Genomic DNA, 18206 nt, shown 5'->3' with positions numbered 1-18206 from the left:
GAGGGTTATTGAAGAACATGTGATTTTCTTGCTTGTTTTCTCTTCCAAACATCACAAAATGACTAAAACACTAGGATATTATGAAAAATCTAGCAAAATTCATCACCAAAAATTCTCTCTCTAGATTTGTCCAGCAAAGGTTCCCTCTTGAAAAATTCAATTTCAGCCATGGAGTATGAAAAAAGAATGTATGGGAAAGGTTGATCACAAGTCAAAATCAAGAATTTTTACCTTTGATTGCTTGATTTCTTGAAATCCAACAATTTTTCTTGAATTTTTCATTCCTAGGGTTTGTTCTTCTTTTTTTCTCTTTGTTCCCTTACTTGGCCGGCCATAAGCGTGTGAATGTGAGGGTTTTAAGTGAGTTTATATAGGCAATTAAAATAATATTAAAGCTTGACACTTGTCACCTTTTAATTGGTCAATGCTTAAAAACTTAATAATTAAGCATTTCATTCCCACCACATATAATCTCTTACTTAAAAAAAATAATGGGTGAAATTCATGGGTTTGACAAGGGTCATGGTGGTGTAAAATTCTAAAATTTCCAATTTCGTCCTCATGGACACTGAAAATGACCGTTTTGCCCCTATGTTCGGAAAAATGTCAAAATTGAAATTTTTCACTTTTCAAATTCAAATAATGCTCTAATTAATCAAATTTAGTCAAAATATCATCCAACATTCCAATTTTGCCCTTGGGTGGCAAAATGACCATTTGGCCCCTACGTTATGAAAATTCCTAATTTGACTCCAAATTAATCCTCAAACTCTAAATTATTATATTAAGACATTCTAAGGTTAAAAAACTCTCAAATATATCCTAAAATCTTTATTCAAACTAGTTTGAGGTTTTAATCGACGTAATTGTACCACTAGGTACGATACCGACTTTTAACAATTCTCTGAGGCATCCCACTATATAGATATGCTATCAAGTACATGAATGACATGGCAAGTATATGATAGAGTAGGGCTTGACACCATTAGTAGGGATAAAGGTTTTGGGAGATGTTATTTAAAATGGGGCTTGGTAAATGGGATAAGGTTGATAAGGGGTATAACATCTTGCCTGATACCCCATATATGCAACTGGTTATGCTTAGCCTTCCTTCTTCTTTGGCACACTGCCTTTGCTAGGATTGGTAGAATTTCCTCCTTCAATCTCATCGTGCATCACGTTCTCAATTATGTCTCCTAGTAAAACCATGTCTGTGAAGATCTTCATGGCATTTTTAATCAGCCTTTCATAATATGGGGCTTGTAAAGTGTTAACAAACATGAATGTTATTTCCTACTTAGTCAATGGTGGCTAGACTTGCGAAGCGACGTCTTTCCACATTTGAGCGTAGTTCAGAAAGCTTTTAATAGCTTTATTTTCCATGCTTTGTAGGATCAGACAATCTGAAGCTATGTTTATAAAGATGTAAACGGGTAAGGTACCCATTATTTTTGAGGTACCCAACCCAAAACCATTTAGCAATCAAGATATCCAAACCTTATTAAAAATTGCATAAAATTGCAAAACAATATCCAAAACCGAATCCTAATAGCAAAGAACTATTTATTAATTATCTGAATTCGTTAAATACCCGTTTAAGTTGGCAAAATTAGCAAAGACTTGGAGTGTTTCCCATCCTCCTATGAGTTCAATCCTTACTAGCAATAAAATTTTACATATTTAAGTTTGCACCATAGTTCAAATAATATAAATTAATATTACATTTATTAGTTTATGAAAAGGTAGCTTGGTTAAAATGGTAAGGATTGTATTGAAATAAAGAGGAAAAAGGTTCAAATCCCACAAAATCTAAATTTTTTGTAACATTATATATAATTGGGTTTAGGTTTAAGGTATTTTGAAGGTGATACTCAAACCCTACCCAAATCCATGTCGAGTTTTAAAAGTTTTACCTTAATCTGCCACATAACTGAATATATGGTACCCTAACCCTATGTTATCGAGTTGAATACCCGTGGGTGCCCATATAACAATAACCCATTTGCATTCCTACATGTTTGCTACATGCTTGTACTAAGCTATGAATGCTCATGCTAAGTTTTTCCATGAATAAATATGACTCTTGTCTAGTTTAGTATACTACATAATGGCTAACCCTGTAAAATTGTCTTGGAAGTAGTGGATCAACAACTTATCATCATGAGTTTGAGCAACCATCTTACGACGATACATGGTGACATGCACCATTGAACATTTAGTTCTGTCATACTTCTCAAAGTCTAGAACCTTGAATTTGGAAGGGATGACTAGTCTAGGTAAGAGACTAACTTCTAATGCATTGATAAAACCGAAAACATCTATCTTTTCCATAGTGCACAATCGTTCTTTTAAAAGATCATTTTCTTTTGTACTCCCTAATTGTCAATTACCTTAGACATGCCATTTTTTTGAACTTGTGTTCGTTTGAGTAATCCAAATTCGAAATGGAATTGGGTTAGTAGACTTCATACCCAATGGTGGCCTCCTGCTTTTGAGGTTGGTTAAATGATGGTTATGTGTCACAGTATGGATATCCTCTCATTGGTGGTATGGGGAAATAATGTGCCCATTGAGATGCCTAGGGTTTGTCTTGAGAATGGACCAAAGTCTAGAATCATTATTGTGTAAAGTTTATGGACTTGCTTGATTAGCTAACTCTTCAACTTCTCTTTTTGCCATACATATGGTCATCATCAATTCCATTATTTTGGCTGATTGTTCCTTCGTTTCTCCTTGGATCTTCTCCACTTGGTCAATTCACATAAACTGTTTGTTTTTCATGATCATAGTTTGTAGTCAAGTATTGTATGGGCGATGAATAGGTTGTTTTGGTAGTTGAACAATTTTGTAGACCTTGTTTACCATAAACATGAATTAGGATGCCTTTTATGTCTGTATGTTTATATGAAAAAAATTTATAGAACTTTAATTTAACAATGCAAGATGGTTATGAACATGTCTATTTTAAATGTATTTTGGATATTAGTGACAGAACAATAGATAACGAAAAAAGATTCTTCATTTCTCCTAAAAACAATACAATTTTAATAGGTGTTCCATGGATGTAAAAGAAGTTGGTTTTGTCCTTAACGTCATGTGGCAAATATCCCTATGTGATGAATATATGATGCAACGCATGTTATGAAACAAAGTGAAAAGCAAACAAGTTAGTATAGATAAAGGGTGAAATTACAAAGATAGAATATAAATACAAAAACTATAATGTGTACCTATTTTTAGGTGTTTTCTATGTGATGAGGTAAGAAGGCTTAACCTAAGGTTGACTTTTTAAGGTTCACTATATGTTGGGTTTGTATTTGACACAAAGCTAAATGTTCCCAAAATTGTTCATCACTGTCATCCATTTAGACTAGTAAGGCACCCTACTCCTTACCCAGCATAAATTGCCAACGAAAAGGTTTCAATATGAGTGAAAGTATTTCGCTGGCCTATGCGGAGGTTATCACCTAATGAGAGTAGATGTACTCCACTTCCTCTTAAAAAAGATAGAGCATAGGTGCAAGGCTCATGCATGGATATGTTTTGTGTGTGAAAAAACATATTATGTATCAAGGAACATAAATTCATGAAAAATAGATAAGTAAGAGAAAAATAAATTTAAATATCGAACTATCATGAATTAAAAGGCTTAAGACAACACATGACTAATTATTGGCTCACCTCTCGAAGGTTCTTAGTGTAATTGCCAAACTGTCATAACGTGTGAGTCCGAGAACTCAACCGTTTAACGTAAAAAGAGTTGTCATCAATCTTTTTCTGTTTAGGTGACCACCTAGTGAATCTATTTTTTTCTAATGAAGTTTTAGGCACGACTTAGGTTCATTAAAAACAATAGATTCAGGTTTACGAAATAGACTAAGTTCGGGAAAACAATTACATGTGAGGAAAGTATTGGCACTCTCTCAACACCCATTTAAATTGATACTTAATTAATTATGTGTCATTTTTTAATTCAATATTAAATTTAATTTTTCCTAATTTTTTAATGTGTATATTTTTTATATGTTGGGAACTATGAAAATTCAAAGAGGTAGAAAGAAAACTTATCTCGATTTTCCTAGCATGCTGGCAAAAATCGAGAAATTTTATGAAAACATTTTCTAAGTTTTCCCAATGTGCTGGCAAAAACTCAAAAATTTTTGAAAGAAAACCTTTTCTCAATCTTCCCAATGTACTGAAGAAAATCAAAAAGTTTTATGAAATTTTTTTTTTGAGTTTTCCCAATGTGTAAGTGAAGAATCAAAAATTTTTGAAAGAAAACCTTTTCTCGATTTTCCCAATGTGCTAGCAAAAATCAAGAATTTTTTGTGAAAGCTTTTTTGAGTTTTCTCAATGTGTTGGCAAAAAGTCAAAAATTTGAAGGAAAACTCTTCTTGAGTTTCCCAACGTGCTGAAGAAAATCGAGAAATTTTGAAAAAAAAAACTTTATATTATTATTATAATTCTTCCTAAAAGGATTATCTTGAACAACTCTAAATTTCCATTTAAAATTTATGTTTTTGCGAGTTAAACTTATTTCATCCTATTCTACTTTTATGATTTTACTATTTTTATTACTCTTGTAATGTGCATATGTAAATAAACCAGTAAATGCTAAACAAATAATAAAAATAAAGAAATTAAACTAAAGAATAATACTAAAAGTAAGTAAATAAAAACAATCAACAATTTATTTAACATTAAATTAATTTTAAATAAATAAAAAAATAGAAGAAAGAAAAAAATAAAGAAACTGAGGAAGAGAACTTACCTTAATGGGCCTCTAGAGAAACCCAAAGAAAAGAGCCCTTGCTGATGGGCTTTCTAAAGCTACTCACGCGTTGGCATGCGAATCGACTAGACCCGACTTGCAAGGCTGCTCTCTTCTTCTTGTCCACAGGATTAAACTACGCCGTTTGAGGCTTGAACTCTCTTTAAAACGGCGTCGTTTTGACATTAGTAAAAAACACTTTTTAACTATTTTCCTTATCTTTCTTCTCTCTTTAGACTAGGGTTGTCACTCTCTACAATTCACACCTGCCCAGATTCCAGAGTTGGAAATGTCCCCGTCCAACGCTCCCTCCGTCGCCGATGTCAGAACTACTCTAAATTTCACCCACAGAAACCTCTGGAGCCACTCTCCCCTTTAATCAGAGTCATTTCTTCAAAACTGAATTAGGTTTTGCTGTATTTAAACTTGAAATCCCAAAAACCTTTCTCTCTCCGTCGATTGCTCGTTTCTTGATTTTGTTGTGTCTTGTAATTGTTGCTGATGGGTGGGTATTTTTATACCCATTGTAATTAAATTTCTTTAAATAAACTATTTTAATTATATGCTGGTGTTTTCAAGATTCTTTTTATTTTTTATTTTTGCAAAAAAAAGGATTGTTTGTTTCTTTTGAAAAGATGACTTGTCATATCGTTACCAATAAACAAACGAGTAGAGAAAGTTTTGTGAAACAGTGGAGTGAAATGTCGTGTGGTTGGTTTGTTTCTTTAGTAGCTCCTAACATTATATGCCTCCAACCTATACCCCTTGTCACTGCCATGATTTGAGGTGATATTTTTTGGGCCTCTTCCCTTTCGCCTCTCTCCGTCAATCAAGTTGGATACCAAACCTCCTTCACCGACATAAACACACACAAAGTTTTGAAAACTAATAACACCCATTAAGTTTCTTCTTTCTTTTTTACAACATTTTAAAACCATAGTCCTTGTAGCAATAGTAGTTATCCATAAAGTATTAATTGAGGAAAATAAAAAAAACAGAAACAATAAGGTCTCATGTGAGAAAATTGAAATTATAAGGGATGATTACCCATTTTGTAAACTATATCAATAACTTGTGATACCTATGATTCAAGCTAAGTTACGGATTCAAGTCTTATCTTCAAATTTAAGGGATGAAAAATACTTATTTTTCATTTTCTTACTTCAATATCCTATGTACATAAGAAAACATAATAATATTTATGATAAATTTTAGAATAATGTAAATTGGTAATTTTTTTGGAGTCGAAGATTTTTGAAAGATGATTTTATTTTTCATTATTCTTGTTCCGTCTCTTAGGACAACTTATCAGTTTTGACTATCTTGGAACAATGCAGCAATTAAGTTTAAATCCCAATTATTCATATGTTTGCAAAATACAAAGGACAAGACAAAAGTTAAAACAGCAACAGGCCGAGTCTAGAAATAGCATAGATGAGCTCAAGCTTTTCATTATGACTTTCCCTTGGTACCCAAAAGCACATCCAGAACAAATGGTCGGTGCATTGGTAAATTAATATTGACATTGGACTAGAGCTTACCTAAGTTTCCTTTCTCTTGTTCTTTGTTTTCTTTTCTAGTACACTACATAAAAACAACATATTTAATTCCTTCCCCATGAGGAAACCAGTATACCTACTGTTTTAATTATTTTGGCTATGCCAATTTTAGGAGTAAAGTGACAAACCCTAGAGTAATAACCAAAACCATAAAATTTTAAAAAGAAGCAACACCCTTAAAACTCAATTCAGAACTAGTGCTATGGAATTTATTGGAGAAATTAAAATATGGCAGTCATTTTGAATATCTTTTTGTGGAGTTTGAACAATGATAATTAAATCAACGTATCAATTAAATGGGCATATGATATACGTTTTGAATATTTTGTTCATTTATGCTAATGTGTAGTATCATAAAATATACAAATATTTCTTCTCAAACAAACAAACAAATAGTTATAAATGAATTAATCTACCTCTAAAAGATTAAGAAGGGAAAAAGTGGTAGGTACATGTATTAGATCTACAAGTTAAATAGGGATCTCAAGTGACCCAAAAAAGAAAAATGGGAATAGGATGGGGTAGCCCTGTGTCATGTTTGGCAAGACAGGAAAAATTGGGTTTGATATATATAAGCTAATGGATCAAGTAAAGATGAGAACAAGGTCGGTGAGAAATGTCAATTATCTATAATTACACGGAAACCATTCAGTAATCAAGCCGTTGATGCTAATAAAGATTGCATTCACTTGTGGAGAAAGTTGGTGGCTTTTGCTTAAACGTCATTTATTGTATGTCGGGACCAGAAAAATAAAACATAAAAGTAGTTTTAACTTTGGATTATTAGTGATTGAAGCATGGGGAAGGGCCGGCATAATCTGTCGGGGAGACTCATAATCACTAGTATATTGTGCTACTGCTACTAGGATATGCATTAGGATCATAAATTAATATTAATTAACCCTAAACATCAACTTGTTTTCTCTTTTAATTTGTTTCCGGTTGTACCCAAAATTTGAATCACAGCAAATAATATACATATGACATGTTAACACCAGTGAGAGATCGAGTTTCTTCAATATTAAAGTATTTATTTATTTTTATATTCAAATAATTTTTAAAATTTCAATTGATTTTAAATTGAATATTTTAATTATTAAAACAGTTTTGGTTTTACATGCGTCACTGAATTTTCTCATTGATGCAGAGATTTTTTGGCTGATTAAGATGGTGAATATTAATTTAGTGATGATCAAGGCAATGGCTAGTAATAGTCCTTGGCCTTTCGGCTTTGTATGATGGCCCTTGTTCTTGAATCCCATGATCAAATTTCTTTTCCCTTCTTCTTTTGGGGAAAAAGAAAAATGGAGGATCGAAGGAATTATACAAGTGTGGTTCATAATGGTTGATTTCCACAAGAAAGGCCACATGCAAAGGGCAGAAATGGAGGTCAATTTCATTTGCTAATTAGAGGTGATGTATATGGGACCTTTTGTACAGTTTTGCTATTTATATGCCAAAGCCTTTTCTCTTTGTTACTACTCTCCATCTCCATCAGACATAAAATTCTAAAATGTCATTTTCTTTTTCTCTTTGCAGTCGCAGTAAACTGTAGAAACCAGCTTTTGGAAATCCCAAATCTAGCTGCAATTTTTTTTTCTCCAATTTTTCCAAGTTATATAGAGGAACAAAACTTCACATGCGTTTTTCGAAGGACACTTTACTCACCAAAAAGAAATAATAGCATAATATATATATATATAATATATATATATATATATATTAAATTATGAATAAGGGAAAAAGTACATAGGTTATCAAATTGATTAAATGTAGTTACTACAACAGCGACAATTCGAGTTGAAGAGTAGTGTTCTGTCCACATTCATATATCTACTTCAAGTTTTATATCTACCTGCTTTAATCAACTTGACTCAAGATGAGGTACAATTAATATCTTGTTTCTTGAATAGGTCATGTCCTATATATATATATATATATACATTGCATTTTTTTATTTTAGAATTCATGAATATATATATGCTTTAATTTTAACGCAATATGTAAAAATGTTGCAAAAAAGATAAATGTAATTTTTTTTGCAGAATAAAATGTGTTGTGTTGCAATAGGCTTCTACAAAAGAATATATACAAATATGTTTTATTTTGGGGATAATTTATATAACAAACTTGTTGCACATTATTATTTGCAGCATAACATAAAGTTTTTGTTGCTAAATAAACGTAATTCTTATAGTAAGAGTGAGTATATTTTCACATGCAAATTTGTCAGTTTTCATATGAATGGTAAGTAGCTAAATTTCGTAATNGGATATATACAGCATACTTGACAAGAAATATATTATGTATATCAACTTTTACAGTCGATAGGAGGATGATCTCCCCGTTCTGAAAAACATTCTTCAGAAATTTGATGGGTTGATCTCCCCTCAATTATGAGTTGTAATAAAATCTTTATATATTAAAAAATAACAATCAAATTCGATTATATTTTTTACTTCACAGAGGAAATATAATTTTTGTAAATAAATATAAAAATATGTGTATGTGTGTACGTGTATATATTTACATAAATATGAAAAAATAATAAAAACAAAAATTACTTCAAAAGAATAATTTTTTTATGTTTATATACCAAAACTCTCCACAAATACTTACTGGTTGCACCGAAGGGTTTCCTTTTGTGTACATTTGAATCACAGCAGCCTGCAAAGGATTGATGTAAATTTTAGGCTTAAAATGTTAAGTAAAATCGAGCTAAATATATATATATATATACTTACATGTATATGACAAACAGCCATTTGATCAACTAAAGTTTTATTGCACAAGTGTTAGGGAATCATGGGTGTTAGTGCACATGCTTATCATCGATTACCCACCTTTCTTTCACTTACCAATTTAATTAACAAAGTATATGAGCTAATTAATCAATACAAACTTTCGTACGTTAAAAGAATCTAAAATGTCACGTCATCCCGATCCATTTATAAGTATCCGGATGTAAAAGAAATAAATTACACCATGCAAACTGAAAGGGTCAGAATCCTGTCAAAAGACTGAGTAGGAGAGAAGTGAAGGCAGAGAGCCCCTGCAACATAGGAGTTTTGAGATGAAGAAAACAGTTAAAAACAGAAGCGGCTTGGTTTTTGAAGCGGAACAAAGGGGGAAATGGTAGCATGTAATGTGTCAAAAGGTGATTTGGTGGTGGAATTCTGTGTTTGGAGAGGGTGATTGGAAGGGGATCAGTGTCCTAAGATCACATGGTGTTGCGTATTGAGACATGCACATGAAGGCCCACAATGTTAGCTCAAAAACAAACACATTTCTCTAAGCCCACTTGAGATCAAACCCCAACTTGGGAACACAAAGAAGGAGCTTATACCACTCTGTGTTTCTCTCTCTCACGTTTTTACTTAAAAACCAAGCCTTAGTCCAACTGTGCTTTCTCCAATGCACTTGTCTTCTTCACATCCAACATCACTCTCTTTGTTATTGTACTCTCTCTCTCTCTCTCTCTCTCTCTCTCTCTCTCTTCCTCTTCTTCTCACTTCCCCCCTTGGTGGTCCTCCTCTTTATATCTCTCTTATCACATTCTCCTATTCTTCATATCTTATATCCAACACACTCCTCCTTCTTCTTCTTCCTCTTCTACCTTTTTCCTTTCTTGCCGAACCAAACATTTTCTACACATAGTTCCTTTTCTTCCCCATTTGCACATCTTTTCCTTTATATATATCTCTAGCTATAGCTTGCTAGTCCCTTAAATATATATATTAAACCCCTAGGTAGCTAGGATTACCAAGGGTAAAATTAACATTTCTTGGTTTTTGCTCATTATTTGAAGCAGCAGACAGATAAACCTTAGTGTTTAATTAATCCAAGATGTCCAGCAGAAGGTCGAGGCAGTCAGCAAGTGTTTCGAGGATTTCAGATGATCAGATCATTGAACTTGTCTCCAAGTTACGCCAACTTCTTCCTGAGATTCGCGATAGGCGATCTGACAAGGTACTTTAAACCATCTCTCTTTCCTCTCTCACTTCCTCCACATCTGTTCAAGCACAGAGTGAGAAGAATGAAGTTGAATTTTGCTAATGCAAAGCTGAAGGAAGGTGGAAAGTGTGAAAACTCTAACGTGCTAAATCCCTGGTGCATGTGCCACATGGGAATACTATATTTCAGTTATAATAGTAGGAGTCTTTGTAAAGAGTTTGAAAACTTGACCCGGATGTCAAGGAAACATATTTTCATAGGTTCAGGCTTCTCCATTTGACTTACAACAGTGCCCTGCTTTGACCCTAGAGGAGCCAAAACTTCCTGTTTCTTTCCTTCATTTATTACTATCATATGAACATGCAAGTTGAAGCACAGTCTTAGTCTCGTTATGTGGGGATACTGCACAGACCTCAATAGTTTACTCTGTCGACTTGGCTCGATTTGATTACCAATAATTTGCTGTATCGACTTGACTCAGCTGGATTAATTAATATATTTTTATTAATATAAATTAACATTTTGTTAAAAAAATAATGTAATGTCGAGCAACTTTGTCAGAAGAAAGTGACTTGTTTAACATGGCATTGGATTTGACTGTCCTGCAGGTATCAGCATCCAAGGTTTTACAAGAGACTTGCAATTACATTAGAAGCTTGCATAGGGAGGTGGATGATCTAAGTGAGCGACTGTCCCAGCTCTTGGCTACAATTGATTCAGATAGTGCTGAGGCTGCCATAATTAGGAGTCTAATTATGTAATAATATACTCCTTTTATTAATTTTTCTGCCTTGTACTTTCTTACTAGGTTTTGGTCACTAGATCAAACAAAAATTAGAGTATATTTTAAGATGCCCCCCATGTGGAAGGGTGTCCAGTGTAAGTACTTTGTATAATAAAAGGACTTGCACTAGCAAAGCCTTTAAAATTTTATGGTAATACTATTACTTTTGTTGGCGTAAGACAAGCTTAAATAATTTGTTTATATCTGTTTTTTGTTTTTAATTTAGTCTGAGGCTTTTATTTGATTTGAAATCTAATTTGTATATTTGCACCCGCTAACATTTAAGTAATTTGATTAGTTTATAAATTAGATGAAATTAATATTATTAAGGGGGTTGTCCATTTTCAAAACAAGATAAGCAATTAGAAGAATGTGTTGATCCTAAGCTTCCTGTCGGTAAGTTGGGATCAAGTGCCATAATGCAATACGGAAGCACCAAAATCATCATTACAGAGTGATTTGATGGAACACTAATTAATTTTAATTTTTTTCTCGGTATGACCTACATGTTAGGAGATTTTCAACCCTTGTTTGTTTGTTTAATCAAATATTATAATTAATGTTTGTTTAGGTATATATATATATATGTGTGTTTGTTTGGGTATATATATATATATATAGTACCTTAATGTCGAAAATTTTGTGTTGTTAACCTTAGCAAATGCATGATACGATCTACATATATATGTTACAAATGAAAAAGATGAATGATTCAATTGAATTTGACATAATTTCGCTGCCTGCTGCTATAAGAAACATGTTACTTGATGCTGTGAAACAAAATAAAAGGTTAGGGATATGTAGCACTTGCATGGCAACTTTGTCTAGGGGTGACTATGGTAATTCTGATCATTAAGAAACATATGCTAGAAAGGGTTAAGACAGAATAGCAGGAGAAAAAGAATTTTTCTTGTTGTACGTTCTTCACAAGTGTCACAGGCAATACTGAATCATAATCCGACCTCCAACCCCATCCCAAGTCTAGTCATGAGGAGCATGCTCTAGTGTAGTTCCAGAAACTTGTTCATCTTTTAGTAAGCATGATTTGAATGATAGGACTATATCGATCCATTGATGATACTCGATTTGCCAAAATTACCATTTCGTCAATTATAATATATATATATATATATACATATCCTTGCAAAATATCATTTGATGTTAACTTAGGCATTTCTGCAGTAAATCACGACGTTTATAATATNCGTTTATAATATATATATATATAAGAATATATATATAATATATATATATTAATTTTCATAAAAATTTAGGGATGACAACAACAACATCAACAACAAAGAACTCAACTTCATAGCCACAGTAAAGTCCTGTCTTTATCAAGAGAAATATCTTTGAATCATGCTTACCTTAGCTTGAAGAATCTCGTGCAAACTCTCTTTTTTTTTTCATTTGTTAATTTCTATATATTTTAGGAATGAACTGGGCGGTAAAGGTTTCCATGGATATGAGTTTGGTTTTTTTTTTTTCTATTTTATTGGAAAAATTGGTAATTGTGAAGTGAATTATAACAGGGTTGAATGTTGACATTAACGACTTTACTATCTCAAGTGATCAAACCCATTCAGAAGAATTAATCGATTAGGTTTAAGAATCACTCCAAGTCCTAGAAGGAACGAAAGATTATACATAATTATGAAAGTATATATAGTTGATCCATGGAAATGAAAGTTGCAATATCATAGCAGGGATTAACTAGATGATTTGGCTTAAAAAAGAATTAACTTGAAGGATATGAATGTAATATATATATATATATACAAATATATATATATATATATATATTATTTAGAGTTGGTCAGTTTCTTAAGCAATGCAAAGCGAGCTATTAATCAACATAATTTATTTGCTCTAATCATGCTTGTTAGAAACATTAATTAACAATAGGATTATATCTAAAGACATTTAAGTCCCACCTTGACGTATTTGTTTGGTCATGAAATTAATCGATATGATATGTATGTAGGTATAGACTAAATTGTTAAAAGGTTTCATATTTTTCCTTATAACAACATGAGGGCTGAAAACATTTAAAATGTGATAGAAGAGGAAAGAAAGAAAATGATGTTAGGAGACATAGAGTGTCCTTACCTTTAGCTTTCAGAAGATTGAGGGATTCAACTTTTTTGGGGTTTGGGTAGGAAGAAGAAAGTTGCCTTCCATCTCCATGCCTGCCGGTGCAATCATCAAGAGAAAAAGGCAAACTTGTTTCAAGCAACTTGCCGAATTTATCAGTCAACTAAGTCAGCCCCTAAATGAGCCCTGAGTTTAGACCCCTTGGGCTTTCATCATTCCGCCTTTTTCTACTTTTCTTTGGGCTTTTTAACACTTCTTATTTCGTGGCATTACTGAATTGGATAGTATAAAAGAAATCAGATATAATATTCGAAGAAGTTCCTTATTCTTAAATTTTACAGACAAATTCAATTAAGTCCTTATGTTTTTCTTCGAATAAAACAAGAACTTGGAAATGAGTTCGATTTAGTTTTTGAACATAATTATAAGTGAGTTAGTTCTATTAGGAATTAATTATCAACAGCTTCAATTGTGATTTTGTCTTCTCCAGTGATTTAAGAAATTTAATAGTCATAAATCCCAAATATTTAAAAACCGATTAAATTGAAAACAAAAAATCTCAATTAACAATAAAAATATCCAAAAAATACCATCTTTAATCAACATCATCGTAATGTCATCATTCAAAATGACATGTTAACATATCATATGATAGATGACGTGATATTAAACTGACACTTATAATTTTTACTAACGATAGTTAATCAATAATTCATGATAAGAGTTTATTTAATCAAAATGAAAATATAAAAATTTAATTAAACGTCATAAAAGTATAAAAGCTTAATTGACATTTCTGATATAATTTAGAGACTTATTCAGATAATATGATTAAATATTACTAAATTCTAAAAATGGATCATTTATGTTTGAATTTTATATTAATCACGAGGACCAATTTTTTTGGTCATATTAAGGGTGACAAGTTTGTTAAAAATTTTCATGTTAATAGAGAAAATTTATATGAACTTGATAGCATTAATAAAAGGACTTGAGAGAAGGCTGTTTTTTTGATGAACAAAATTGCTCAAAAATCAAAATAGATGAAAATTTTGTTTTATTTATATCTAAAAATAGAAAAAAAGCTACTTAGTAAGAGATGGGAATAGACAAAATCTTGGGCTCACAGTGAACTTTAGATGCATGGAAACAGTGGCGGTTTCCGCTTTCTGTACGTTCGGAGCCCAAAACTAGATTCCCCGCTAGTGGAAATGGCACAAACCCGGCAGCGAGGCTATTCTTGTATTTTTCCATCACATGCAACCAAGAGCGGCACCCGCCAACGCTCCTTTGGAAGAAAATCCGTCACGCGCCCAAATACAAAATCAGTTGTTATCAATATAATAAATCCAAACGGTTGCTTTTATTTAAAAGAAGCATTGCACTGTTAACTAATGAATATATTACATTCAAGTTTTTATTAATTAGTAGAACCATGCTCTCTAGTTTTGCAACGCTCCATTAGTGAGAGTGGGATTGTAGCCTACTGGTAAGATCACCTCCCCTAGCAGCAGATAGAGGTTATGTTGCTGTCTCTTCTGTCTCCCTCTTTCTTCTTTCTGATAATGCTTAAGCTCTGACTCCCCTAATCAGCAACAACAGGTATGTAAAAATCTCATCATTTTAATAAGGCCTCAAAAAAAAAAACACCTTCTTTATTTTTTCCTCCTTTTAATGCATATTCTGAGATGCCCAGTTGTTCTTTTCAGCTTATTTAATCAGTTTTGTATTGACTTTTAGTTGCATTCTTTAAGCTTTGATGAGTTAAACTTTCCCTTTTTTCTATCTGGGCTTTCACTATAATTCAGGGTTTTCAAGAATGTCAGTAATCAGTTTCAAGCATGTTTATGATAATAAGTATCTATGTTTCTTAAAGTTGTTGCTTAGTGGTTGGAAATTCAGGGCTTTTACATTGATCTTTGGTGGAAAATATTCGGCCGTGTCACTCATTTTGGATTCCCATTAGTGATAAGCTATGATCATCTTTTTTCTTAATTCTTTCCTGGTTTCCCTCTTCTTGGTACCCCTTCTCCAATGATCATGAGGATTGAATTTTTCCCTAACTTAAAGGTTGCTTGAATATTTGAATTCTTTAATGTATATATTTTATAGTTAAGTACTTAAGTTGCATGCTTTAATGTAAATTGAGACCTTTCTGGCACTTTAGCCAAAAAGCTTGATAATCTTGCTTCACGCTTGCATTGTTTGACTTGCATCGTTCCGTACAATGAAAGCTAGTTAAAGTTTTTGCTTTGGAGGATTTTATGGGCTATGGCTGTCCCCAAGGCTCATCCTTTCGTTACTTTTGACCTGAACAAAAATTTGTTATGGTGCATTTAAGCAGATCTTGGAGTAGATTAAGGCACCTTTCTTGGGATTACAGGATTAATTCTAACTCCACTAGTTAAATAGTTTTGGCATTAAAGTAATGGCACTTTTGGATATGTTAATGTTGAAATAAGGCTAGTTGATACTAGAAAATTGAAAGGCAATACTTAAAATGATCATGGTATTTTCAATTAGATTTTACAAGCAGCAAGGAAGTTTTTGGCTTTCATTTTGTACCTATGCAAGGATAGATGAGAGCTTGGGACCACTGAGGATTATTGACCTCAGAATCATCCATAAGTAACGGTGCCCCAAGATGGTAGTGCCTATTACCTCTTTCTGACCTTACCCTTATCTTAGCTATCTCTCCAAAAGAAATGGCCTTGTCCATGGAATGAACACAGATGATTTCTACATTATCAAGCTAGCTTCACTAAAGTTGGCTTCTAAAATTTTATTTTAAATACCTACAAGCAGGTTCCTTTTGCCTGGTTTTATCTCAGTGAAATTTTAAGACAATGTACCCCGGTGGTTACACTGCTGAAATTACAAGCTTATCTCCAAAAGCTAGTGAGAAGGATGTTCGTGACTTTTTCGCTTATTGTGGCGCAATTGAGCATGTCGAAATTATAAGGTAGTTTGCTACTCAATTTCTGGTCACTGATAGGATACACACCACAAATTACTCTCAATGATAGTGAATTTTTTATTATTTTGTTTATATTTATTTCCATTTGTAAACTTGTTGTTGTTCACTGGTTCTTCGAGAAAAAAGTCAAAAGCGAAGAAGTCTTTTGTCTGAAATGATTTCTTGTTGGATAATCGATAATGACAATCTTGATTTTATGGAAAATCAATCTCTTTGAGTAGAATTTCTTCAGGTTATGATTCCCATAATTTGTACAAATGTAACTTAGCAGCAAGTGGCCTTTTTCCTTTCTTGTGACAGGTTTCTTGAATTAAGGAGGGTTTTATAATCAAGCTGTTTAATTTTACTTATTGTTTTCATTCTCTTTTAGGCAAAGTCAAAAGTGAGCAGGTCTTTTGTCTGAAATGCTTTCTTATTGGTTACTTGGTACTTTCGATCTGATTAAGTGGAAATCAATCTCTTTAACAGAATCTGCTCAGTTATGATTTAATAATCTGTAAAAATTTGACTTACCAACAAGTGCCATTTTTCCTTGCCTGCGACATATTTCTTGAACTTAAGAGATTTTTATACAATAATCAACATATTTAATTTTACTTTTTCTTTGAAATTGCGTATACCTTTTGTTCTAGGTACACCTCAGTGTGATCTTATTAGCTGATGAACATTAGCTTAAACTTGATCATTCTTTTAAACCTAATATAAGAGTAATTGGATGCTGACACTGATAGAAGTAGATTTGGATCGCTCATGTTTATCTCGTGCAAATGTGGCTGGCTGCTTCTTACAGGAGTGGTGTCCTACTTGCAGTGCATGATCTCTTTGATTATGTTATTTCTTGAAATTCATGCTTTGATGAAGAGAGCTGCTTTCTTTACTGAAAACAGATGTGGGGAATATGCAAGTACAGCTTATGTGACATTTAAAGATGCTTATTCACTGGAAACTGCGGTCTTACTCAGTGTAAGCTCTGATTCATACTTCCGGACAGGGAAGCAAATTTCATTTCTTTTCTGAAAGAAAAAAACTTAATGAGCAAGTTCTTTTAGCTACCTGACGGTTCTGATTGTTTTTCTTTCCTCAATGTCTTTGTTTTCGTTTTTATATGTGAATATAATGTCCTGTATGAATCAAAATGTATTAACTATGGTATGAGTATCAGCTTACCTGACCAATAAATAGGTTTCCAAGTAAGGCTGCAACTCATTTGATATTTGTCTAATTCCTGAAATTTGACTTTAGCAGAACCACAGAGATAATATTCAACATGTTGTGTGTCTCTAAAGAATTTAGAACTTTATTTGCATGTCCTATTTCTATTCAAGGAACTTGGTATAAGATCTGATGCATCAGCTTCATGTGACTTAGCCTAGAAGGTGAAAACTGGTAATAGCCATACCACTCTATCAAAACCAACTTGGTCAATTTAAACTTTGTAATTATAGAAAGGCAGCAAACCCTTGCTTCTCTTTAAAATTGTATGACTAGTAATATACACCATCTAATGACTTATTTGTCAGAAAATAAATTCTTGGATATTAATAAAAAATTGATCATCAACTAACTTCCAAAGATCTTCCTCATTGGAAATACTTGCTCTTGTCCTTTTGGTTTTGTGGAACATGGATGAGGTTGTTTTTACAAATGGGTAAATATCTCCACAGAAATATTTGGAATCTAAAAGTGATTCTGCTTCCTAATCCATGTAAAAACATATAATAAGCATCTTAAAATTATGAATGAAGATGTTGATCAAATTGATTTCTTAAGCAACTAGTGATTCTGGTATGGAGAGTAAATGAAAATGAGACTTCCTCATTCTTTCAATTTTGAAAATTGAGACAGATCATTGGTAAGATAATATCTTAATCTCATTCCTTTTTGAACTCAGCGCGAAAGATCTTATCAGTTTCCTGATATATGGTATTGTCTTCCTCTAAACTTTCCTTTGTTAAGGTAACTAATGATGAGCTAATGATTCCTTTATTTGTTCAGTGAAGACACTGAGAACTCACAAAAAAAAAGGGGAGGGGGGGGGGGGGGGGTGGGAATGACTCCTTAATT

General features: G+C 32.6%; 2 protein-coding genes across 3 annotated transcripts in view; both read left to right on the top strand.

Moving 5' to 3' along the window:
• On the top strand, positions 9838-11269 carry LOC18601483 (transcription factor PRE5). Its single transcript, XM_007032433.2, has 2 exons — positions 9838-10299; positions 10893-11269. Exons 1-2 carry the CDS (start codon positions 10177-10179, stop codon positions 11043-11045), a joined length of 276 nt encoding a protein of 91 aa, XP_007032495.1. The 5' UTR covers positions 9838-10176; the 3' UTR covers positions 11046-11269.
• Positions 14645-18206, top strand: part of LOC18601481 (binding partner of ACD11 1) — a 5345-nt gene continuing 1783 nt past the window's right edge. Inside the window, exons 1-3 of one of the 2 annotated variants that reach the window (XM_007032430.2) lie at positions 14645-14767; positions 15997-16127; positions 17030-17105. In XM_007032430.2, the coding sequence (XP_007032492.1) occupies positions 16012-16127; positions 17030-17105 (192 nt within the window). In that variant the 5' untranslated portion in view covers positions 14645-14767; positions 15997-16011. Of the gene's footprint in view, positions 14768-15970; positions 16128-17029; positions 17106-18206 lie in introns of both variants that reach the window. The other variant, XM_018120219.1, reaches the window with a different exon arrangement.

This window comes from Theobroma cacao, chromosome 4 (genome assembly GCF_000208745.1).
Source record: "Theobroma cacao cultivar B97-61/B2 chromosome 4, Criollo_cocoa_genome_V2, whole genome shotgun sequence".
NCBI classification, from domain to species: Eukaryota; Viridiplantae; Streptophyta; class Magnoliopsida; order Malvales; family Malvaceae; genus Theobroma; species Theobroma cacao.
This window is presented reverse-complemented; position numbering and strand designations above follow the sequence as displayed.

Coding starts and splice junctions, on each gene's coding strand:
- LOC18601483 (XM_007032433.2), top strand. CDS start 10,177: ATGTCCAGCAGAAGGTCGAGGCAGTCAGCAAGTGTTTCGAGGATTTCA. Junction 10,300..10,892: donor GCGATAGGCGATCTGACAAG/GTACTTTAAACC, acceptor ACTGTCCTGCAG/GTATCAGCATCCAAGGTTTT.